General features: G+C 32.7%; 5 protein-coding genes across 5 annotated transcripts; 1 reads left to right on the top strand and 4 right to left on the bottom strand.

The window, feature by feature from the left end:
• Positions 1-233: 233 nt before the first annotated feature.
• On the bottom strand, positions 234-1,359 carry HELRODRAFT_164799 (hypothetical protein; the record flags this gene model as incomplete). Its single annotated transcript, XM_009030761.1, has 3 exons — positions 234-544; positions 748-875; positions 1,040-1,359. 3 exons carry the CDS (start codon positions 1,357-1,359, stop codon positions 234-236), a joined length of 759 nt encoding a protein of 252 aa, XP_009029009.1.
• Positions 1,360-2,142: 783 nt separating this feature from the next.
• HELRODRAFT_164800 (hypothetical protein) lies at positions 2,143-3,277 on the bottom strand (the record flags this gene model as incomplete). The annotated part of the gene is made up of 3 exons (XM_009030762.1): positions 2,143-2,522; positions 2,648-2,778; positions 2,967-3,277. 3 exons carry the CDS (start codon positions 3,275-3,277, stop codon positions 2,143-2,145), a joined length of 822 nt encoding a protein of 273 aa, XP_009029010.1.
• Positions 3,278-4,034: 757 nt separating this feature from the next.
• Positions 4,035-5,082, bottom strand: HELRODRAFT_69587 (hypothetical protein; the record flags this gene model as incomplete). The annotated part of the gene is made up of 2 exons (XM_009030595.1): positions 4,035-4,276; positions 4,821-5,082. Coding segments are annotated over 2 exons (504 nt in total), but the record flags the coding sequence as incomplete, so codon positions are not given.
• Positions 5,083-5,772: 690 nt separating this feature from the next.
• Positions 5,773-9,990, bottom strand: HELRODRAFT_185150 (hypothetical protein). The gene is made up of 6 exons (XM_009030763.1): positions 9,915-9,990; positions 8,948-9,752; positions 8,276-8,551; positions 7,048-7,240; positions 6,679-6,893; positions 5,773-6,511 (listed from the first exon to the last, which is right to left on the bottom strand). The coding sequence occupies exons 2-6, from the start codon at positions 9,737-9,739 to the stop codon at positions 6,137-6,139; spliced, it is 1,851 nt and encodes a 616-aa protein (XP_009029011.1). The 5' UTR covers positions 9,740-9,752; positions 9,915-9,990; the 3' UTR covers positions 5,773-6,136.
• A 1,840-nt stretch (positions 9,991-11,830) lies between these two features.
• HELRODRAFT_189580 (hypothetical protein) lies at positions 11,831-22,465 on the top strand (the record flags this gene model as incomplete). The annotated part of the gene is made up of 20 exons (XM_009030764.1): positions 11,831-11,925; positions 12,548-12,618; positions 13,073-13,177; positions 13,576-13,663; positions 14,230-14,281; positions 14,982-15,089; positions 15,554-15,602; positions 16,390-16,448; positions 16,867-16,902; positions 17,297-17,349; positions 17,686-17,746; positions 18,153-18,224; positions 18,504-18,560; positions 18,648-18,862; positions 19,716-19,761; positions 20,205-20,582; positions 20,799-20,861; positions 21,100-21,182; positions 21,614-21,705; positions 22,392-22,465. The coding sequence occupies exons 2-20, from the start codon at positions 12,579-12,581 to the stop codon at positions 22,463-22,465; spliced, it is 1,731 nt and encodes a 576-aa protein (XP_009029012.1). The 5' UTR covers positions 11,831-11,925; positions 12,548-12,578.
• Between the last annotated feature and the right edge of the window lie 3,227 nt (positions 22,466-25,692).

The following is a 25,692-nucleotide window of genomic DNA, read 5'->3' on the forward strand; positions in this document are numbered from 1 at the left end:
ACGACTGTAAAGAATTATATAATTCAAAAGTAATAACAATTTTGGTAAATATAGATAGAAGAACAATGACAATTGTTCTGATGGTACGAAGAAATGTCGAAAATGGTCATATTGATAATAAGTAAACAAAATCATAAATTACAAAGACCAGAAAAAATAACACTCAAGCAAACGCAAACCAATAGAAGCATTTAATTAGGAATTATTAATAAATTAGTAAATAAATTACTAAATTAAACATTTGACCCGGTGACCCCACCATCTCTGTTGACGTTTTCGGTTGGTTCTGCGACGAAAACCGCCTCATCCACAGCGTGGTTGCTATTCTCTTCCGACCTATTTACACTCGACCGATGACTGTCAATGAGAAAGATGCTAGAATATCTAGGCGGTTCCTTCGGTATGGAATTGTACGAGGGTGGTTGTACCGCAAATGGCAGATAAGAATGAGCATCGTTCAGAGTTCTCTGCTCCGGACCGAGTTGGTTAAGGACCGAAAGATGGCGATTGTCTGTCAGATGCGTTCCATCGCTTCCTATACCGGCTGTTTTGGGTCATGTTATAACTTTTGCACGCTTTTTGTTTTTTAATGTTTAAATTAATGTGCATTTAAAAAACAATTTCTCAATGTCAAAATTCATCATGAAATATCTGGAAATAGTTATTTTAAAGAAAATAATTAACAAGTTTTAATGAACATAAATCATTATTAAAGTTATCAATAAATTATTGTGGAACTGGCAGGACCTAGTCGTTGGTGGTTGATGACTCCATACCTCTGCTCCAAATTCTCAACAAAAGTCTTGAAACAGAAGCAAAGTACTGGAACAGCCAGGAAACAACAGAGGAGGACCATTGCGTACAAGAGGCCTGATCTGTTCAGTTTGCGTGCCAGTGCGTATGTTTGTAAGTGTGTACGCGAGTATTTGTATTAGAAAGGTTTTCTAAATATATTTTATGGTTTAGCTGAAACAGTTGAACATGCAACTAAACAAATGAACAAAGTATAGAATAATTTAGAAATGAATTAATATAAAACCTATGAAATATAGCAAAATCGTCATCTGTGGTTGTGTACTTTTTGTAAATGGATCTGTGAAAGATGGAAGAGCCTGGTCCGAATAATTTCTCAATGGCATCCAACTGCTGGTCTGTCAGGCGGCATTTTTCAACAAAAGCTGGCGCACTTTGCTCGTACTTATCCAGACAGCAGAGGAATTTATTGTCACTGATGTAGCTGTAATTTTCGCAGCAGATGAACGAGTTTTTCTGCGCGCTGCAGTTCTGTCCGGATCCTTGGAATATGAGTGAGGAGGCCGACTCGAGCCCCGGTGTGAAGCAACCACATTTTGTCTGCATGGTGCTTCTTGCTAGTCTGCGCTGGCCCGAATCAAAATAAGTAAAAACCTTTTATTGGCAAGTCCTGGCTAACTTGATGTACGTCATTTTCATTGAGTGGTCTCTGGAGCACTCATTTGCGACTTATTTTTGCCAAGTGATTTCTTCTATAGTTATTTTTAAAAACGAATAATTTAGTTGATTGGGAAAAATTATTTTGTCGTAATGTTTTGAGGAGCTTATAGAGAACACTTCGCGTTTTTTGCAGATTAACTAATTAGTTCAACATTGCAACAGCTGCGGATCCATGACTTCGTTTACGATGCGAATTGAGAGATATTAATCGTGCTAGAAGGTTTTTTTCTTTTGTTTATAAACATTTTTTTTGCATTTTGTATTTCATCTTTAGAAACTTTTTACGTTTACCATTTTTATGTTTATATTGATGTTACATTGTTTACACTGTGTGCATGGTTCATGACGTTGCTGATCAAATAGACATTGAAACATTGAGCAAGAATATAATTGTAAAATCAAAAATATATAAGTAGACGAAAATCTCATCAACCGATCAAAAAAAAAATAAATGAAATGTTTTCATCAATAAGCAATCCAACAACAAATATAATCGAAGAGGTTGTAACGTATGAAATATCAAACCGTTCCACCGGAGAGTAAAATTTATATAACAATCAGACCGGAATGATTAAAACACTCAACAAGCAAGCTAGCAGCTAATGACTCTCATATTAACCGTAACAAAATAAACCATCGTGAACTCAAAACAACAGCCAGGGTATCAATTTAATGAGTTGAATTCGCTTCTCGGCCGGCTTGCCTATCGTCTCTATCGAACAGACGACCATCAGCAGCAGCATTAGCGGAGCTACTTTCCATGTTAGCGGGGACACTTTGCATCTGGATGACACCAGCGGAACAAGCATCAACGTTGCAAGCTTCATTGCCGCCATCTCCATTAATTTCGGTGGCAATAATTGGAAACAATGTCGAGTATTTTGGCGGTTCTTTCGGAGTTGTGCTGTAGGGCGGAGGTTGGAAGACGAATGATACAGGGACAAAGGAGTGCATGTCCACCAGTGTGTTTGGCTGGGAGGCTAAGGGCAGTGAGTAGGTCTCGTTTAGTGGGACGGCAGGTAAGGGACTTGGTTCCCTACTGAACATTTCTGATGTCGTTTGCAGGTGTTTGTTTTGTAAATTAATATACATTTATTTACATTTTTAAAATTATCTTTCTCCGTACTTGAAATTATTTGATATAAAAACAGTTTCAAATAAAAACATAGCTGACCATTTTGCTGGTAGCGGAACCACAAGCTGATGCGGGCATCCAATCGTTGCAGACACACCTTAGCACACACCATCAAAACGGGCACTGTGAAGAAACCCAGCGTCATCATCAAGATAAACATCAAGTTGGACCTTTAGGAGTTTTACGACCAGGATTCATTTGATTGAGAATTTTTTCGAATAACTTACATTACATCACACATAAAAACATTATTGCTCGATTCTTGTTCAAACAAATATCATTTAATCAAATAATATTAATTTTATTAAAAGCAAAATTTTAGGACACAAGCCGCTGGCCTATCAATTTATAGAATTACTTTTGCATGGCAGACACGTAGTCATCATCGGTGAAGTTCTTCTTGTAGATGCTTCTGTGGAAAGCCACGCTGTCAGCTCCGAACAACTTTTCAACGCTATCGAACTGCTGGTTAGTCATGCGGCACTTATCCACGAAAGAGGGAGCAAAATGGTCGTGTTTGTCGATGCAGCAGATCTGCCTTGAGGTGTATCCTATACTTCCACAACATATAAATACTTCCGGAACAAGACTGCAGCCTTTCCTTGAACTCTCAAAGGTCAACGACTGACCTTGGTGGCTCGATATGAAACAACCACATCTCACTTCCATCTGTTTGTCACTGCTCTCTGAATTTAAAGGGTTTTAAATTTAATGTTTGTGAGCGCGCTTTGCGATGCTGAATATGACTGTTAAATAAAAATATCTAATCTCAGATTTGTGCTCTTAATTTCCTTCAAACACCAACTAATGACAGATCTTTGTCGAGTATTTTTATATAACAAATCTAAATTTTCGTTGAAAACAATTGAATTACCAATAAAAAAAACTTGTACTTTAATTTTACCTCTATCAGAAAAACGGAACCTAGCCAGAAAATAACCAAAACTTATTGAAACTAATTCGACGATTCAAAGATAATTACATTTACCCATACAAAAATTTCACTTTTTTGAGCTTTCTGAAAGGTGTGAAAAAACCAACGTTGAGAAGTGATCAATTATATTCTGTTGTTGTTTTGTATTGAAGAAAATGACGATTATTGTTTGACCGCGTTCTAAATAGAGTTTCTGAGAAACGAACGTTGAAGAAGAACATTTGAACAAAAATAGAAACCAAACCAACATGAAAATTGTTATATTTTTTGGCAAATTGAACAGTGGCCAGATATTTCAAAAATATAGATTTAGCTTCACTATTAATTAAAAATGCATCAAAATAGAATGAACAGCTTAATGGTTGGTGAACCGATTGCATGATTGATTGATCGCCTACATAATCAATGATGAAAAATTATATAAATAATGGTTCAACAAAATTGATGAAATTGACATTTTTTGAATATTCAATTGTTCGACAGTGTCAGGATTTATGCTGAAATTTCTACGCAACAATCTGCCGACAAAATCATATCAACTTTCACATCTCGATCAGTTGTCGGAATTTCATCAACGATTTGTTCATTAAAAGCCAGAGCTACGAGATACGGTAGTTTATTAAACTTTGTTCGATATTCGTGCAAGTATTTATCGTAATACCCCTTTCCCCTTCCTAGCCGAATTCCGGATTTCGTGAAGGCCAAACCAGGAACAATGATTAGGTCAAGTCCTCCTAAATAATTTGTAATTATTTAATACGTCACTTTATTATATTCAGTGTATTTTTGTGACGGCGTACCGGCACTTTTTTGAACGTAAGTTTTGTGGGCTAGCTTTCCCATGGAGGTTTTTTCACCGAAAAATGATAAGCATAAAAAAGATTAAAAAAAAACATCATCGGCCAAAAATGTTGGCTAGCATTGATATTTTTAAAAAATGAGTACCGATATCTTTTTTTTTTTTTACAAAAAAACACTGAATATATTTATTATTCAGACTACAGTTGTTAGCATTATTTTTGCAATCATTATAAGCTGCATGTTAGCCATCTAAAAATATAATAAGAACTGTGAACGCTTTGTTTCCATTAGCTAGGTAAATTGGAACTGAGAAGTGCTAATATCAATACAATATATAACATAAATTAATATAAAACATACACAATATACACTTCAAATTTTTTCACTTTAATATAATTTTTTAATTTAAGAAACAAATCAAAAACTACCATAATTACTAAAAAACAATAAAAGAACTGAAAAATTTATTTAATGCACCGTTATCAAATGACGGAGTTTTTCTGGCACCATCAGTGAGGAGAGGCTGCTTGATCTTCCATGATGTAACAGGTAGGCAGTTGTAATCCTCCATTGAATGAATCTCAACCATCTCCATGTCGGTCTCACTGTACCGGGGTATGAAAACAGACTTTTTCTCCTGGAAACTCAGCTGCAACAATTCAGATGTCGAAACTTCACTCGGCATATTCAGATAAAGAGATATATTCCGACTGGAGCGCCATTTTTCAGTTGACACAAGCTACAAGGATGAAACAACATTGGATGTAGATGTATGATTTGGTATCATTAACATTTAAATAAAATAAAACTAAATCCACACTGGTAGATAAAAATAATAATGTGCCAGGCATACAGCATATGCATGAAAACTGTTCATTCTGCAAAAGCTTGCAACTTGTTCAGCGAGATCCATGTACTCGGACACACCTCTGACACGATGTCATCGTTTCGATCTAACGTTTCAACAAATGAAGATTGAACCGTGTGATGGGATATTTCAAACAGAAATTGTATAACGGAAAGTGAACCGCTCCATTGGATCTTTTTTCATTGTTACATTGGTTCTGGAAACCACCAAATAGTATGTGAAATTACATATATACATATTACATGAACATTATGGTGGTCACAAAATTTTTTTCAAAATCTTAACTGGGCGACTCCCTAAATCGTGCCACTTGGCTAAAAAAGGAAAGTTTTAGCTCAATTGGATGATGTTAACCCGTGCCACATCGAAGTTGAAATCTTGAAACAATTTGGAAAAAATCACATTTGTTTGTTAAATGAAAACGGTTTATCATAGAAACATGGTTTTGGTCTTATTTTGTTAATCTGTTTATTTTCTTAAACTTTTATTATCAACATTATTTAGCTACAGCCTATAGTTTCTGAGATATTTGCATTTTTACGGATATACCGAAGGAAAAAGTTAAATTGCATTACAAAATTTTGGTTGTAAGAAACTAAAAATTTGATTTTTATAATAAAATAAACATAAGCTTTTTATAAAAACTTCAACAGTTGATGCATGGAATAGCTCGGCATGTTTCGTTTGATAAAATTTTATATTTGAAAACTATCAAATTGAAACATTTTAGACGGAGTAATTTTTGTAACAAACGAACACACGAGACTACAGATTTAGCACGCACTAGCATAATTATAAAAACGTAAATACAATATAATACCAAATGCAATTGAATAATGGGAAAACACACACAAACAGTAATATCGACAATTCCTTAACAAACTAAACTAAAAACGTAACTTGAAAACAAATCTATATTTTGTCATTACTTGAAGCCTCTCAGGTAATTCTTTGATAACCGGATGACACTGACGCTGGCCAAAATTTTATGAGAAGCTTTAAATTTATAAAGTTTGCAATCGTCATCAAAAATGTTAGAGGAATATCTTTTGGGCAAATTATCAGAAATGAAAATCTTATTTTTGTCTTGGTTTAAGACATCCTTCAGAAGCGGGGATTCATTTTTGTCGCTCTCCACTTTGAGATACTTCGTCAAATTGAATCTCTGAAAGAAATTCTGACCTGTAGAGAACAGGTAGAGACAGTTGTCGACAATGGCATATGTCGAACTGCAGACTGGCTTTTTCAGACTCAAAATGCAAGTCCATTGGTTTGTTTCACAATCATATATCTCTCCATCCTGTATCGAAGTCATTTATTGATGAATATAATGACGTACAAAGCAGTATTGTTGTTTTCAAAATTTTTATACCGATTCTATTAAGTTAAATTGTGAAAAAAAAACCTAAATGTTTCAAATAAAAAACTATTCTAGTTCCAGAAGAAAATAAGCCAATGAACGCTAACAAAGAGGTTAGAAAAAATTGACTGCCCTCCAATAGCAATCAGTTTGTTACTGAAGCAGGCCATAACGTGACGACCCCGAGCGGTCAACATGGGAGCCTTTGCGAGCCATCCTTCAAACGTTGGATCGTACATCCACAACTCCTTCGCCTTCCTATTTACTCCATCGATGATGATGTTTCCTCCGCTTACATACAAATCACCACCATATGTGCAACCTGAAATCGTTGCAAGATTTCTGGGTTTATTCAAAATTATTATTAAAAGCGTGGTACTGCCGTTGTACTATGAACATCAAATTAATGGAACACAGAGATAAACTAGGAACTTACATTGCTAAATTTTGCGATACACAACACAAAATTATCTGACCTGCCAAATCATAAACAGCTGTGGGTAGAGGTGCCAACTTGTACCAACGATTTTCCTCAGGGATATACTTTTCAACTATTGAGGTTGCAACTGATCTGTGTCCATCATCTGATCTGCATCCAGCAACTGCGTACAAACTTCCATTAATCTCGCCTAAGTAGAATGAGGCTCTTTGAGTAGGCATTTTGGAAAGCTGGAAAATTTAAAAACAACAAAAAAGGTCAGATCATTTTGTGTTGTGTTAAAAAATTTAAACAAGCGAAAAGAATAATAACTTTTGGCATGAAAAAGTCAGACATCCTAATTAAATAGCAGAATGTGAAGTCGTTAGAAGTAGTGCGTCAAAATTAAATGATAATTATCAGGCATACATATAACAAGCCTTATGCGCCGATTGAAATGTAAATGAAGCTGCAAGGATTTCCAGAATTACGATCACATAGGGGCCATTCGAGTACCATGTAACAGAAAAAAACACATTTCCCCCTTTTCCATTACAAACGACTTGTTAAATAACAACATAATTTTTTACAAATAAAAAACAATTTTTACTTTTAAAGTTATATATATATATAATATATATATCAATCTATTTATTTATTCAATGAAAGTCTTAATTTTAACAACATTTATATTATTCAGTTCTTAATTAGTTTATTTCTTCAAAAATGTTTTAAGTTTATTTGAAAATTTTTTACGTAACAAATCAAATCTATCATCACGATTTCTAAACCAAGTCGATTTAAATATTGTTGCAAATCCTTTCTTTTGTCTGTTAAACTTGAATAGAATAATGAACATTATCGTTCATTTTATAAATTTGCCATTATTTAGTTTCATTTGGATTCAATTTTCCAGTAGCTTTAATATTTTTTAATTTATCTATTTACATTTAAACGTATTATTTTCTGTTTAACGGTGGTCTATCATATGATTTTTTTTTGATCACCGTATCATTTCTATTTCTTACTTACTTTTCTTACTAATAAAAAAAATAAATAAATAAACGGTAGCAAAATCTGGAGCCCCATCGTCCCCAGGAACGTTACGTAATACTGAAACGATCCTAACATTCCAACATTTTTAACGAGTTTTAGACTTAAAAGAAAACCACTCGCTTATTGCATACAAATATATAGATACAAAAACAAAAATTAAAAAAATGTGTGCATTAACAATACAAACTCGAAAGGTTTTAAAAATAACTTTTTTGAAAAATACAACGGACCGGCTTCCATTTGTTTCGAATAGGGTTAAAAGAATAAACAGCAGCCGAATATTCAGACTCGAGATATTGCCCTCCAGCTATATACACACAATTGTTGACCACGCAGGAGCCAAAATTGTACAATCCCTGGAAGTATTTCTTTTCATTGCAGCGAAATTTGACGAGGGGTGCAATGCTTTTGTTTTTTCGTTGACTTTTCATGCGGCGAAACATACTTCTGTACTTGCAGGCTCTCGTGAGTTCCTTAACGGGTAGGATCTGTGTAACTAAAGGACTCTGAAAATTACAATGTACCAAATTGAAATGTTTTCTACTGAACTACTTCCAAAGAAGTTAATTTTTGTATCATCTGTTAAATGTCTTTCGACAAAACAATGATCCAAATTAAAAAATAAACCAGTTAAAAATAAAAAAGATAATGATATATAGATATATATATATACACATATAGCTACTACGGACAAAAACACAAAACTATATAGCCTTATTCGGTCTCTATATGATAAACTTCATGGCTTTAATTGATTTCTTTTAAATGTTTATATGAATAAAACAAAAGCAAACAGAAAGCCATAAAGGTAAAACATTTCAAATGAATGAAAAAATCAAAATGATAATTACTAAAACGGAAGTGAAAATTTAATTAACAATTAACATATAGCAGCTGCTAACCAGTTGTCCCCTTTTTCCAAAAGCAAGCAAGACGTCGACAGTATCACGAAATTTCACCTCGTGTTTAGTCAGACAAACCCTTAAAGCAAGCGTTTCAATCACGCCTCTGCACTGCTTTTCATCACTTGTTCTCATCAAACTGTACCTCACCTCGGAAAGTAACTTTTCGGCATGAGGTTTCCTCGATTCATCATAAAAAAACCATTTAACGACGAAATTGAAAATGTCAATCTCGCTACTGGCGCTAACCAGGTCTGATTTTACCAAGTAAAACATCTCATTGGGTGTTAATGTTAGCAGTTCAGAATGCTTTTGAAGGTTATTGAAGTTTTTCGCAACGAAATCTAAAATCTTATGGCTCAGTGAATCTAATGCATATTTGTAGGCAATATCTAAAATATGTCTCCATGTTTTGATATTCAAATACCTCAAGACCAATAAAACATAGTGATCGACCAGACCATTGATTTGCAAATAAAATGCGCCATTTAACTCCTCCTCAACTTCATCCAACCTCTTCATAAGCTGGTCACTTATATCCACGTTGCTTGATGACACTTTCGAAAAATACTTCTCAACCTCCGCTAAAAAATTGTCTGTAAAATATTCAAATTTGAGCTCTTTACACTGGGCATCTTTCATTCCACTCTTTTTGAGAGCTCGATAATAACCACTTGACTGATAAAACGAAGCAGCGTCGACTATAAAACGACCACCTGTTTTAGAAATTAAGACAATATCTTCTACGTCATCGACACTTTTACTTTCTTCAATCTCACAAACCATCTTCATTGCAGAGAAGTTTCTTCAAAAAAAACCTTTGTTTAAAAAAATTATAAATAAATAATAAAATAATTTCGGTTAAAAATTTTCAATGAATTAATTTAAATTATTAAACCTTTTTTATATTAATATTATTGCAGTAACTCCTTTCAGTTCGGTTAGAATTTAATTCCACAATTTATACCTTAAAAATTTTGTTGAACGTTTGCTGAAGGAAAAAAATCACAGTCTAAATAATCCTAGTAGGTAAGCTATGTAACAATTAATAAAACGACCAGGTTGTTAAAAATAAGCACGTGCAGTTCCCGCATACGAAACCAAAGATGCTGTATCGTTGGAATGGAAAATTAATTTATCTCTGAAAGCTGTTCATCCTTAATTAAACAAACCCACATACACAATTCTTTAAACATACATGTAAACGTATACGAGTTTAGAGTGACGTGACTCTTGACCGTTGATGTGTTTTACTCGGGAGAGTTTAAGTTATATAAAAAATTGAGCATTCAAAACTAAAACATACGTTTTAAACATTATCAAATTATAACTCTATAAGACAATCGACACTACCCACAGAAACCAAAAAAGTCGCTTAACGAGATGAGGTGCAGTTGGATGGATGTTACGAAAAACAAGAATAAGATGAGATGACATGCCTGAAGATCTAGTTATGAAGGTTTGCCAAGCGAAACGAAAGACAAATTTCATTATCCGGCCGATGTTCCGCTAGCTATTGGAAAATTCAAAAGATGCTCATCATGTTTTTTGTGTTTTTGTTGTTGCTATTGTTGTTATTGTGTTCTTTTGTCATTTTTATTAATTTTTTTCTGTTTTGTTATATATACATTTTTATATAATATGATAATGTTCTTGGCTGCAGTTTGATTTATAGTTATTTTATTTGTATATGTATAAACTAATATTTTGAAAGCTGACAATTTAAGACTTCGGAAAATGTTTGTCCGATAGTTTAAAATGATAAACCCATTTTTTTGGTATTGTGTGATTGATCGTTTTCTTTCAATTTCTCTGTATTGATAATTAATTTCTATGACGTGATAATTGTAAAACGTATTGCGTTGAAGTCTGTTTGTTCACTCAATGAACAGAGCCTCAATTTACTTTCCTGACCATAAATAAAATATATAAAAAGAAGTTGCGTCGTTGAGTAGTAGTGTTTAATAATCGATAACTTTCTTAGGATGGATGGATTTCTATAAAATTAACTTTATATTATAAATAATTGAATAATTTATCAGCATGATAAAAATAAAATGAGCACTCCCATTCACTAAAAAGCCATTAACAGAAAATATCAAAATCACCACAGGCTTAATTTTTTTCATATAACCAATAATTTATAATGTCAAATTCTATATAAAACATCACTCTCTTCAGCATAAACCTATTTCGATGAAATTTGTTTAAAAATGCACAGCCTAAAATGCTTTTTTGAAAAATATTGGACCAAAGCAAAGCTTGACGAGCACTTTTAGTTATCATTTTTAGTAATTTTATATTTTTAAAAAATTATTAAATAAAATTAATGAATTGACACTTTTTTGCAACGTTTACAACCCTAAAGTTTACAACTGTGTAAACATTGCAAAAAAGTGTCAACTCATTTATAATTATCAGATGCAACAAGCTTTTGATATCTAAGTCTCAACCTAAACTAAAATCCTACTAAACTAAGCCTCAAAACTGACCAAATTAGTGTTAAAGATTAAAATAAATTTAAAAAACTTCAATTTTTATCTAATATTTCAAAAAATATGTTTGTTTTATTTTATTATTTTTATTTTAAAAACCTTTTCCAAAACTTTATCCGACTGGGCCGTTTTCTGACTGTCATTTAAAGAAGAAATAATTTTTTTCATATTTTTTCTCAGCAAATTTTTGCTTTCGCGAACCCCGGCCATTATTAATAATTAACTATTTATATTATATTATTGATTATATTATATTATGCTCGTTAAGCCAACTCTAGCACACGTGTACGTAAATTTGATTTAGTTTGGTTTTTAAATTAAAAGTAAACTTTTTTTAAAACGTTTAAAAGTAAATGTCTAAAAATTAAAAACAAAAAAGTTTGTTTACACAACGTACGTTAAATTAAACGAAACACTAAAACTATTTTTTACAACAATTTTTTTTAAATATCGTTTTACTAATTTTTTTTTTCAGATTTTTGTGTAAGTTTTTATTTTACTCTGGTTTTGCTGTTGGCAGTAGAACATTTAGCACTTTTTTACACTTCAATTTTTCCCATTTCTTGTTTGTTAATTAATTCTATATTCAATTAATTATTATTTGATTAGATTTAACATAGTCATAAGGTTATAAACTAGATTTATCTATATTTCATATATTTTTCATGTTTCAAATTCAAATCATTTCAACAGTGATTTATTTAATTATATTTTAATTGAATTATGAATATATCTTGTATAAATATATTATTATACAGTATGTCAGCAATAACAGTTAAAAACATGAAAAAATATAAACTTTTATTTTATTATATTAAATATTGCATTATTATTGCATTTACAAATTTATAAAAACTCTTTATTACACATATAAAAGGTATAGCACAGACAGGTTATACCAATTGTTATTTATACCAATGTTCATTTTAAAATTTTACTTTTACATGTCTATTGTTTAATTTTTACTACTTATTTGATTAGATCTCACATCTGATCTCACTTCATATCGTATCGTATGGCAACCCTTATTTTGTGAAATAATATTTTTGAGCCTGTGTTTTTCATTAAATTTAATATCTTGTACTTCCATTGAATTGATGAACAGACCATCGTCACCAACACCGAAGAAGATCAGCATGTCAGCAGTAACAGATCCACTAGTTAAGAACATGAAAAGTTATCAACTTGTTCTTAATCACTCATTCTTATACTATGATACAATCAGCTGACAGTGATGAGTAAATGATTGTGAAAAGTTACACAATGTCATTCATCATCGCCATGTTAATGTTTAATTTGTATATACATACAAAGCTGACATAGCAATGATAATATTAATAATGATTGTAAATTATTTTTCAATCTGCAGATATTAAAGATTTAATTACTATTTAATTTACATTTGTATGTGTAAATATTATTAACACATATGTCTTAGGTGAAAGTATTAGTGAATATTAATCAGTAATATATTATGAAAATACTTCTTATCTAAGTACATTTGTCTTAAGAAAAATTCATTATTGTAGACAAAATGCTATGCATTTCAAAACTGAAATTTTTTTTTATATAAAAAAAAGTAGAAAATTATGTACCAGCCTAACAACATGTTTTGTTGATTTCCCCTTAGAAAATGTCTACCACCTGACCATGAACCAGCCAGTTACTGACCAGCATGAATATCTCCACTTGTTCTGCGAGCAACTTGAAATGCTCTTCAGGAGAGGAATGAAACGTTCGTTCAACTCACAAACACACACACACCACACACACACACACCACACACACACACACCACACACACACACACACACACACACACACACACACACATTCATATACATGTACACGCACAAGCTCACATTCAATAACACACCTACACAAATATGTGTGTACACGTACACTCAGACATACAGGCAAATACACACAATTACACACACATATTTTGAAGTGTTTTGATTGCAATTGAAATAACTTGAAACTTACGTCATAATTCAACGCTTCATTAATTAAGATGAACGTTTTTGTTCGCTTTAGCATTATTTATATTACAACTATGATTTTTTTAATATCTTTTTATTAATTTTAATTAATTTTTCTTGAATAATTTCAAATTTTCCCGCCGTTTTGCTAGCGTCATTGACGGTGTTTCAATCTGTGATGCACGATTACTGGAGGTTCTTCGAGGCTTACAACGCGTTTCTGAAAAAAAATAAAATCAGGTTTAATAAATAATTTTTTTTTAGTCTTTATTATTGCAGCTCTGACATACGCAGAAACACTTACAATGTTACAGATATATTATCTATTTTTTATTTTATTGATTGTATAGTTCTTTGTTTTTTGTTCTTCGTTTTTTGTTATTTTGATATGATTTGATTTAATTTAGAATTTTTAAAATTAATAATTACGCTCTGTTAATTGCGATGGATATTGTCGCGATGGTGTTGGTGGTAGTGATGATGAAGAAGAAGAGGATGATGATTATGATGTGCTATTGACAGTAATGTGGCGATAAGGATGATGAGGATGATGATGATGATACTGACGGTGAAGATGATGATGATAATTATGATGAAAATATGGACGATGATGATGATATGGATAGTGGTGTTGATAATGATGATGAGGCTGGTGGTGATATTGATGATAATGATGATGATGATGATGATGATGATGATGATGATGATGATGATGATGATGATGATGATGATGATGATGATGATGATGATGATACAGATGATGATGATGGCATCTGCATCTACCTATTTTAACTATTTGATCCTAGATGTCATCCTTTCTTTGATATTTCCATCCAAACTGTCAAGTCCTCTCTTAAGGTTGTTTGAGTCGGTGAATGAATGAATGAATGAATGAATGAATGAATGAATGAATGAATGCATGAATGAATGAATGAACGAATGAATGAATGAACGAATGCATGAATGAACGAATGAATGAACGAACGAATGAGTGAACGAATGAGTGAATGAATGAATGAATGAATGAATGAATGAATGAATGAATGAATGAATGAATGAATGAATGAATGAATGAATGAACGAATGAGTGAACGAATGAGTGAATGAACGAACGTATGAATGATCGACTACCGAATAGACAAATGAATGAACGAATAAATAAAGAAACGAACGAACAAGCAAGCAAGCAGACAGACAAACAAACAGACAAACAAACAAACGAATGATCGATTGAATTAGAAAATCAACAAATGAACTAGCGACAAAAATATTTATACAAAAAAAACTAAAAGCGAATGGTTTGGGCAGCGCGATAGTGTAGCGGTAAATTGCTTGGCAATGTTATTGCGGTGACTGGGTTCGACTGCGAGAAGATTCCGTTCGTCCTGTCACATGCATTGTGTGTGTGATGTGTTGTTTCACGTGTCTGTTTACCTGCACTGTGTGTTTGCCGTTGTTGGTGGTAATGATGATGATGTAGGTGATGATGACGTAGGTGATGATGATGATGATGACGTAGATGATGCTGATGACGTAGATGATGATGATGATGACGTAGGTGAAGACTGACCAGGGCAGAGGGAGGTTGTTGATCCGGATGTTGCTACAAAACAAGTGCCTGGACAACATCGTCCATCTGATGAACACTCAACCCAACTTTTTAGATGTTACTTTTTCCTGTTTGATTAATCTTAATTGATTGATTGATTGATTGATTGATTGACTGATTGATTGATTGATTGTTGGATGGATGGATGGGTGGATGGATGGATGGATGGATGGATGGATGGATGGATTGATTGATTGATTGATTGATTGATTGATTGATTGATTGATTGATTGATTGATTGATTGATTGATTGATTGATTGATTGATTGATTGATTGATTGATTGATTGATTGATTGATTGATTGATTGATTGATTGATTGATTGTCTGACTACTGTAATTTTCTAGAATTAGCCAAAATCTATATTTTCTCAAACTAGTTAATTAGCTATTCTAAGTTGAAACTTAAACGTTGACTTCGCAATATGCTTTGATAATATCGAGACTGAACAAGAACAACAATAATAATAATAACAATAATAATAGTAATGATAATAATTGTAATAATAATCACTCATACAGACCTGGTATTCTAGCAGTAATTGCATTTTTTTTGACCCCATACAAACGGGTTCGTTGTGGGTTTTTCCAGTATTTTTTCCACATTTTTCTGCTTCTAATTTAATTTTAATTTAATTTATTATAATTTTATGAGCTAGAAATGTGTTTTTTTTATTAAATTTTTGACTCTACTTTCATAATTCTTCTCAAAAGCCACACCCCAGCAGCGTTAATCTTTTTTCCATTTCTTTAGAAATTGTCCAGGACTCAGAGCCGTAAGTTGGCACAGGAAAAATGTAACATCTTAACAGTTTAAATTTTGTTGATATTCTGATTTTACTGTTGGTGAGGATGTTTTTCCTTTCAGAATATGCATCTTTCGCCATAGCTATCCTTCTTTTGATATCCATATCACATTTACAACCTGAGGTAAGCAGACTTCTGAGATAATTGAAGCTGTTGACTTGTTTCACCTGTTTACCATAAATGATTATGGAGCAGATCGGGGCGGTTTTGCTTTTGCTGATAACCATGAACTCTGTTTTGTTGATGTTAATTTGCAAGCCTTTTCTTTCACTCTCAAAAACCAGTTTGGAAACAATTGTTTTCAATTTTTCCATCGAATCTGCTATAAGAGTCGTATATCATTTTTAACTTTATCCTGATTTTACAAACCACTGGTTTATTATCGCAGCTCCATGGTATCTTTTGCATTGTAAAACAGCATTTCGAAATTTGTAGTTATATATTAATAATAATATATTTATTCGTCATTATATCTATATTCTTCTCATTTTTATGATCATTTATTTATTATTATTATTATTATTTTTTTATGATTTATTCCTCCACATCAGAAATTTTCATATCAGTCCTCAAGCAGATGAATGAATTGCAAATCAAATTCTGCGTCGATGTACGTCTGCTTTATTATTATTATTATTTTTATTATTATTGTTATTAATGTTGTTATTGTTATTATCATTATTTTTTTTGTGTTTACTGTTCTTTGAAGTGCAAAAAATCAGATATGTACAGTACATTTTGTGTAAACTATTAATTAATTAATTAATAATTAACATAAAATATGCGATAATTATTATGGAGCAGGGTTGGGCAAACTACGGTCTGCGAAGCTATTGTATGCGGCCTACTAGGTTTTGTTCGCCAAAAAAAAGGAGCCACAAATCTTAAAAAATCTCCCCTGGGTTGAAAAAATTTGCTATTTAAGTACATATGCGGTAAATATATCTCAATGCGGCCCTCACAGCAAAAAAGTTTGCCCACTCTTGTTATAGAACAATTAATGTGACAAACATTAAACCATTTTATAGAATCAAAGTTTCCTGGATGATACTTGGATATTGCCGGTTGGTTGATTGATTGGTTGGTTGGTGGTTTAGCTGGATGGTTGGTGGTTTGGTTGGTTGATTGGTTTGTTGGCTGGTTGGTTGATTGGTTGTTTAGGTTCGTTGTTTGGTTGATTGATTGATTGGTTGGTTGGTGGTTTGGTTGGTTGATTGGTTGGTTGTTTGGTTGGTGGTTTGGTTGGTTGATTGGTTGGTTGTTTGGTTGGTGGTTTGGTTGGTTGATTGGTAGGTTGGTTGAGAGTTCTGTCTGTTCAACATCACATCACCATCACTGGTCTTTATCATTATAAAATGCGTTATCATATGTTGCTATCATATGTGGTTATCATTTTGAAATGATACTGTAGCGAGAATTTATTGAATAAATCAATCCGTACAAAATGTTCTCCTGAAGGTCTTCAAGAGGCTGACGTTGGTTCCTAGTAAGAAGCTAGGTGTCGAAATCATGTTCGTCCGTCGTTCAAGTTTTGAAGTTTTTTTTAATTATTTATTGATTCGAATGGAAGTTTGCGATAATTTAGTTATTGTTATTGTTTTTTTTTGTTTTCGTTAATTATTTCATTTTATTCATTCATAATTAGTCAGTAGAGGAGTGAATGAGTGATGTAATAGCTGTACAAATAAACAAGTTATATCAATGAATGAATGGATGAACAGATGCATGAATCAATGATTGTTCAATCGATCGATCGATCGATCGATTGATTGATTGATTGATTGATTGATTGATTGATTGATTGATTGATTGATTAAACTAATGAATAAATAACAAACACTTAAAAGTCACAAAGCCGGTCACGCCATTGTCTTTCGACTGAATGAGAATGGTGTAGCCGCTGAAAATGTAAGCTGGTTGATTGATTGATTGATTGATTGATTGAACACCTGGTTGAAAATAAATGAATGAATGAATGAATTAATGATGGAGTGAATAAACATTATGTTGTTTGATCAATAGATTGAATTTCGGTTTTTTCAAACAGTTTATTGTATATTCAACCAATTATTCAGACAATCGACCAATTATTCAGCCTATCAACTAACCAACCAATCATTTAAACAATCATTCAATCAATCTTTTAAACAATCAACCAATCATTCAACCACTCGATTAATCAACCAACCAATCAACTAATCATTCTAACAAAAAATCAATCAATCATTCAAACAATCAATCAATCATTCAACCAATCAATCAATCAATCATTCAAACAATCAACCAACCATCCACTCAAACTATACGGACGTAGGGACAAATGGAGGCGGGTGATGTGTTGGATGAGATCTGTAACAAGCCATTAAGAGATACAACCGATGGATTGGTTCGCGAATTCTAATTTAAATATTTTTCTATGTGCTTGTGTATGCGTGTTGTGTGTGTGTTGTGTATGTGTTGTGTATGTGTGTGTTTGTGTGTGTGTGTACGTGTTATTTATTCGGTACTTGTATGCATTTTGTATAATTTCACACACATACACGCACCCACGCACTCTCAGACACAAATCCACACGCATAAAGACAAACACACACACACAAACACACACGCACACACACCAACCACACACACACACACCATCACACACACACACACGTGAATTAAGATTCCACACTACCTAAGATGCAACCTGGGCAAACCTATTGATGTGACTATTCTAAAGGTTTAAATAATTTTAATTATAATAATAATAACAATAATAATAATAATAATAATTATTATTATTATTGTTGTTATAATTTCTATCCAGGGTCACCTTCCAGACGGCTCCATATTCAGACCTCTGCTAGAGATCACGAAGGACCTGCCGGCCAGGTACTCGCCCTTCAGACAGCAAGTTCAAGGTCAAGGTCATCTATTTTTGGACAGGGAGGGTGGTGAGGAGGAGAGTTTGAAGACACCTCCGCACGCCAGACTGTCGCAGGAATGTGACGAGGAGGTCCCGGTCCATAACGCTAATGATAGGTGCTGACGGATGAATCATAATTACATTTATTATTTTTATTATTATTATTATTATTAACAATTTTTTGTAATTATTACTATTATTATATTCTTCTTTCTTTCTCGCGCCTTATCCTTTCAGGACATTGGCGACCATCAACCTCCACAAAACCCGATCTTTAACATCTTGCAGTAGTTGAAATGTGGTGATATTCAACAAGTGACAGAAGGACTTCACGGATGTTTTCGTTGCTGACCGCGATCTCTTTTCCCTGCAATCTTTCCAGTAGTAGTTAGATTTTTCATTCTTTCCTTCCGCATGATGTGACCAAAAAACTTCAACTGCCCCCGTCGGATTATATCTGTAGTAATTTCCTCTTTTCATAACCGGACTGTTTTAATACATCCTCATTCGAAGTATGAGAGGTCCAAGTAGTTTTCATAAGTTTTCATAATTTTTCATAATTGACTCCTTTCATTTGGTTTAACATTAATGATTATGGAGCAGATCGGGGCGGTTTTTCCTTCACTGATAACCAGGCACTCTGTTTTGTTGATGTTAATTTGCAAGCCTTTCTTTTCCCACATTCAAAAACCAGTCTGGAAACATTTGCCCTGCAGTTTTTTTTTTGGACCCGCTGCTGTATTATTATTATTATTATTATTAATATTATTATTATCATTATCATCATCATTATTATTTATTTAACTAAAGGTGACGAGTCCATGAACCATAAGAGCATTTATTATTTGATCATCGTTAATAATTTTTTAAAATTATTATCATTATTATTATTGTTATTTTTTATCATAGTTGTTGTTATTATTATTATTATTGTTGTTGTTGTTGTTGTTGTTGTTGTTGAAACTGCAGGGCGGAATATGACTGCACCTACCTTGGGTACGTTGACATCGGCCAGGTCAGTAGATGCATTCTTCTCTTTAATACCATACAAGCTGATTTTTTCATTTGCCCGTCCATTCATCCATTCATTCTTTCATTCATGCATTCATTCATTCTAGCATTCATTTATTCATTCGTTCGTTCATTTATTCATTCGTTCATTCGTTCATTCATTCGTTTGATCGTTCATCCATATATTTATTCGATCATACGTTCGTTCATTCATTAGTTTGTTCAGCCATTCATTCATTCATTAACTCATTCATATATACATTCAATTTCCTGACAACTGATCATCCAACCAACCGATCAACCAACTGACAAACCAACCAACCGATCAACAAACCAACTGACCAACCGGCCAACCAACCTACCAACCAACTAACCAACTGACCGACCAACCAATCAACTGACAAACCAACCGACTGACCAACCGACCAACACCAACCACAAACGAAGGATGGATCGATATGTAAGATTGAAGAGGCTATCGACAACGTCGACCAGCTACAGCGACAACAAACGGTGCAACAACAAATACAAAACAAACTACAAGAAGTTAAACAACAACTGCTGTTACTACAGCCACCACAGCAGCCACAACAACAACAACCACAAAACGACTTAATTTTTATGCTTGAATCCGACGAACAACTAATAAAACAACAACAACAGCCGCAACAACAACAACAGCAACAACAACAACAACAGCCGCACCAGCAGCTGCAGCAACAACAACAGCAAAACTATCTGCAGCAACAGCAAAAACAACTCGAAAATCAGTTGTTGTTTCTGCGATTAAAACAACAGCAGACCAACAATGTTGGCGTGTTAAAAGTTGGTTGGGGAACTTAAATTTAGTGAACACTTGTTGCTGTTTAATGAATGAATGAATGAATGAATGAATGAATGAATGAATGAATGAATGAATGAATGAAGAAAGAAAGGAATGAAGGAACGAGTGAATGGTTGTTGAAAGCAATGTTGAAGATAGTAACAAGGTAGGGAACGACTTTTAAATATAATGTTGAAAAATTTTTTTCTACCCATCAGCAGTTTGAAACGCTAGTTCATCTCGGAGAAACGGACTTCACAGTCTTCGATAAAGATAAACAAGTCGGTGTTTTCCCTTCTTCTTCTTACTAATTTTGTTGTTATTTTTCTATAAAAGTTTATTCTTTCTTATTTTTTAATGAGGATTTGTTCTTTGGTTTAGTCTTTCATGTTCTATCAGTCAGGTACTTTCACATTTTAATTCTTTGAAATTTATTCTTTCGTGAAGCTTTTTTGTAAGTGTTCTGATGATAATAATGATAATTTTAATTATAATCATTAACTGCCATAAAATTTGAAGGTATTCTTGAAGGCCTCCTTCACAGAAATATCTGCTTGCGGTCGCAAAGATGACAAAGCGGATTTGTTCGCTTGCATTATTGGGTTTGTCGATATGTCTGCTTGTTGTCTGTCTGTCTGTCCCTTTCCGTTTGTGTCTGTCTGTATGTCTGTTGTTTGTTTCTATATATGTCTTTTTGTCTGTTAATCTATTTCGCTCCATGCCCAATCTGTCTGACTCCGTCTGCAAATATCTGTCTGTCGGCCTCTCTTTCTCCATGTTTGCCCTTCTGTATGTTTATTTGTCGGCGTTTAGTTAACGTTTGAGAGTTGTTGAATGGAAATTTATGAAGTTATCGATTCCGTGATGTTTTTGTTTTTAAGTTAATGTGGATGTTTATTTTGTGAAGTATTTTCCAAAATATTATTATCGCTTGTTATTTATCACGATTTCGGAACCTTGTTCCGAATGGTCCGGATGTATGAACGCACACATGGGATCCCATTTAATTTTTTTTTTGATACAATCCTGACAGCGAAACCACGTGTACCCTGGCCAAAAATTTTGTTGCTCACGTCTTCAAAGCCAGGAACCACGCTGAGGCTAAGATCATTCTATGCACTATTGGTTGGTTTTTCTACTTTATTTCTGTTTCAATGTATCGTATCGTATCGTAACGTAGAATTGTTTTGGTTGGAGAAATATTTTTGTAAAGTTTGATTTTTGGTTCGAAATTTTGCCTTTTCTAATAATTTTTAATTTATTATTTGATTTTTTCTCTAGCTCAAGGTTTCGAAAGAACTCATTACTTCGTCTAAAACCAAATCTGCAATCCCTTTTTTTCAATTTCATTTGTTTGATTTATAATTTATCGCTATGTTTTAATGATTGGTAGATTGTGTTGAACTTTTTACTGTTAATATTGATTAATTTGATGAATAACATTTTCTTATTAACCATTCCACCTTATTCCGACTTATATTTTCTCAAAGTCTTTTGATATTTAAAGATTAAATTATTTATTTACACATTCGAAACATTCATTTGTGTCTGTTAAATCATCTTTGAATTGTTTATACTAACAAATCTGTTGGATAGTGCAACATTTTTTTTTGAGTTGAAAGTTTATTCTGTTTTTTTTATTCTTCTTCTTAATATTTTTCCCACATTGACCGATTAGACATTTCAATTATTATTCACTTGTATGAAATTTTTAATTTTTCACTGACCATTGCATTGTAATACAATTTCTTCAACTCGCCGCCTGGTCTTAAAAACAAGGCTAACCTCAAATAAACAACGAGTCTTAACAGAAATTGTTACAACGATCAAGTCTAAAACCGCCAATGTGCCAAACGTTAAGAAATCCAACTTGGATGTATTCTAGAGGGATTAAGCAAACACAGCCCAATTGAACGCATCATTAAAATTAAAATTTATATACAAAATTTGCAAGCAATTATCCGGTAGAAGAGCCAAAAAATTCATGATTTTCTTTACGATATGCAATATTAATATTAAAGAACTAAGAACATTTCTATCTTCCCTATACCTTTCTAAATATTTCTAAAACTTCGATTCTTTAATGGATGTTGTAACCTTGTAGAACAATTTACCTTCCGATTTATCAATAACCATATATATATATATATATATATATATATATATATATATATATATATATATTTATATATATATATATATATATATATATATATATGTGGGGAGGAGTATTACTTTACAACTTGCTAGGAGTCCTTGCCAGAATTTTATCTTTATTTTTCTAAAAAGTCAAATTCAGTAGATCTCTAGATATCTCCGAATGAATATAGTTTTGATTTAAAATATAAGTTTTTGGCTTGCTTGGTTGTCTAGTGTTTTCTTTTTTCTATAAAATTTGAGATAAAAGTCTCTGTACTTTACTATAGAACTTGCACTTGAACAATTGTACTTGCACTTGAAGTGATGGTACTCGTATTTATCACTCTCCTACTATTTAGGTTCTTCCCTAATGTTTTGTACTGTTAAGATTCGGACTTGATGGTTTTGAGTGTTTCTTTATTTTTTGTATTAGGTAGTAATTTGTGTAATTAGACAATAATTGGACAATAATTAAACAATTTAATGGGCTTTTAAACGTTTATTTCGAAATAATAATCACATCGTCTGTTTCTCATTTAAGCACCACACGCATTGCAACGAATTTCGTAAAAAATACTTCAAACTTGCCTAATGTTGCATGACAAAAAAGGAAATTATCTTCATTGCAAATAGGAAATTTTATCAAACAAAATTTGGCAATGCGTTTTTAAATGAGTTTTGTTTTCAAAAAAGTTCTTCCTCTAGGTATATGGTGAATAACAAAGTTTTAATTCTAAAATAGGACCGAAATATGACAAAAAAAATCAATTTTTCTTAAATGTTTAGGTCCATATTCTTCAATTATTGTCATCGTCGTCATCATCATTTTCATTATCCTCATTTTCAGCGGGAAACGTGATTGGCAGCGCGAGGAGATTTGGTATACTCGTACTCTGCGTAAACATTCATGTCAATTATTTCATCATCATCGTCATTATCATCATCATTATCATCCTTCTCTTTATCATCATCATCCTCATCCATATCATCCTTCTCTTTCTCATCATCATCATTCTTACCGCCATCATTATCATCGTCGTCGTCGTCATCATCAACATAGAATCAAAAAATTTTGTTCACCTTTTGTTGTCATGGTAGTAAGAACATTGAAATATTCAATATCTTCAGGTTCTGCATAGTTAGTTGAATGTTCATGTGAAATTATTTTATTGCTAGCATATTTTATTAACCCTGACGTCTTCGTCGTCGTCATCAGTGTGATCGTTTCAATCGTCACCATCAGCATCAGTACTAGCATATTCATCGTCATCATTACCACCACCACCATCATCATCAACAATCACATCGTTATCATCATCGTCATCACCATTGGTCATCATTATCATCATCAATCATCATCATCATTCTAATCCACCATTTAATCAGCAACTATTATATTAACATCTTCAACATAAACCACATTGTCATCATTATCATCATCGACCAATCAAGTTAAGTTTTTATTTACTCTTGTGGGAAAATATCTTGTCTCTGACAACCCTCAAGAAAACTTTATAAAGATCTGCAATGAGAATTTGAATAAATAAAATTTAAGATAGCAAATAACACACCCACACACACACCCACACACACACACACACACACACACACACACATACATACACAAACAAAAAAAATACACAAACATATAACCATACGCGAACATACGTATATATACAATACATATACATATATATATAATTATATATTAAAAGAAAATGAGATTGAAAAGAAGATAGAGAGAGAGAGGGAATAGCTAGCGAATGAAACTGATAATTATTCAAATATTCTAAATAAATAACGGTGTAATTGAACTATAGAAAAGTGAGAGCGGGAAAGAAAGAAAGAAGAGAGAGAGAGAGAGAGAGAAACAAAGGAAAACAGCTAGCGAACATGATTGATGATTCAGTAAAATACGCTAAAAAAATGATGGTGTAACTGAAATAGGAAAAATGAGAGCAAGAGAGAGAAAGAGAGCAAGAGACAGATAGAGAAAGAGAGAGAGAGAGAGAGAGAGAGAGAGAGAGAGAGAGAGAGAGAGAGGGAAATTTATTTTTGTAAGAAATTGAATTTCTTACATATTCGATCGTACTTCGGAAGCTTAAGGACATCCAGGGGTTCACTGCCCTTGTCATCAGGAAGGGTGATGATCACTGTCCACGGTGGGATTTATTGTTCATTTCGTTAATTTTTAATTGACTATTTATTTAATAATAAATATTAATAAATTGGCATTAATTAGCGTTAATTAACATTGAATATTTATCACGGTTAAGCATTTGTAATTTTTGTTTTTTTATTTCATTTTTATTCCTTTATCGTTTTTCATTAATTCTTTTCCATCATCTTCATCATCATCATCGTCGTCATCAAAATTGTTTTCATCATCATCATCATCTTTACCATCATCAACATCATCATCAGAACTATTATCATCATCATCATCTTTACCATCATCATCATCATCAGCACTATTATCATCATCTCTACCATCATCATCAAAACTATCATCATCATCATCGTCATCTTTACCATCATCATCATCATCAGAACTATTATCATCATCGTCATCACAGTTTATCTAAACTTACTTTCTCCTGGGGTTAGCCACATTTTCTTCACCTTCGCTACGAATGCCTCAACCATAACTGAGAATCGAGAAATGTAAACTACATATGTGCTTTATAAATATATACATACATATATAGTATATATGTAACTATACATTTATATAACACATATATAGTATATATGTAAGTATATATTTACATAACACACATATAGTATATATTTAAGTATATATTTACATAACACATATATACAACATAAATGTTGTTAGTGAAATTTATATAGCGGTCATTCGTACAATCACAACAGCGCAGATAATAAACAACAAAAGATGAAAGGTTAACAATCTTTTCCAAAATGATGAAGCAGAGAGCCCAGGAGCGCTGAGTTCAGCAGGCAACCAAC

Source organism: Helobdella robusta, assembly GCF_000326865.2.
Source record: "Helobdella robusta unplaced genomic scaffold HELROscaffold_7, whole genome shotgun sequence".
NCBI lineage: Eukaryota > Metazoa > Annelida > Clitellata > Rhynchobdellida > Glossiphoniidae > Helobdella > Helobdella robusta.

Bases quoted from the DNA above. Each gene is read 5' to 3' on its own strand.
- HELRODRAFT_185150 (XM_009030763.1), bottom strand. From the start codon at position 9,739: ATGAAGATGGTTTGTGAGATTGAAGAAAGTAAAAGTGTCGATGACGTA. The intron at 7,241-8,275 runs GTCCGTTGTATT...TAAATTTTCCAG, and splicing joins TTCGAAACAAATGGAAGCCG to CTTTCCAAAATGCCTACTCA. The intron at 6,894-7,047 runs GTCAGATAATTT...CAACGATTTCAG, and splicing joins AGCTGTTTATGATTTGGCAG to GTTGCACATATGGTGGTGAT.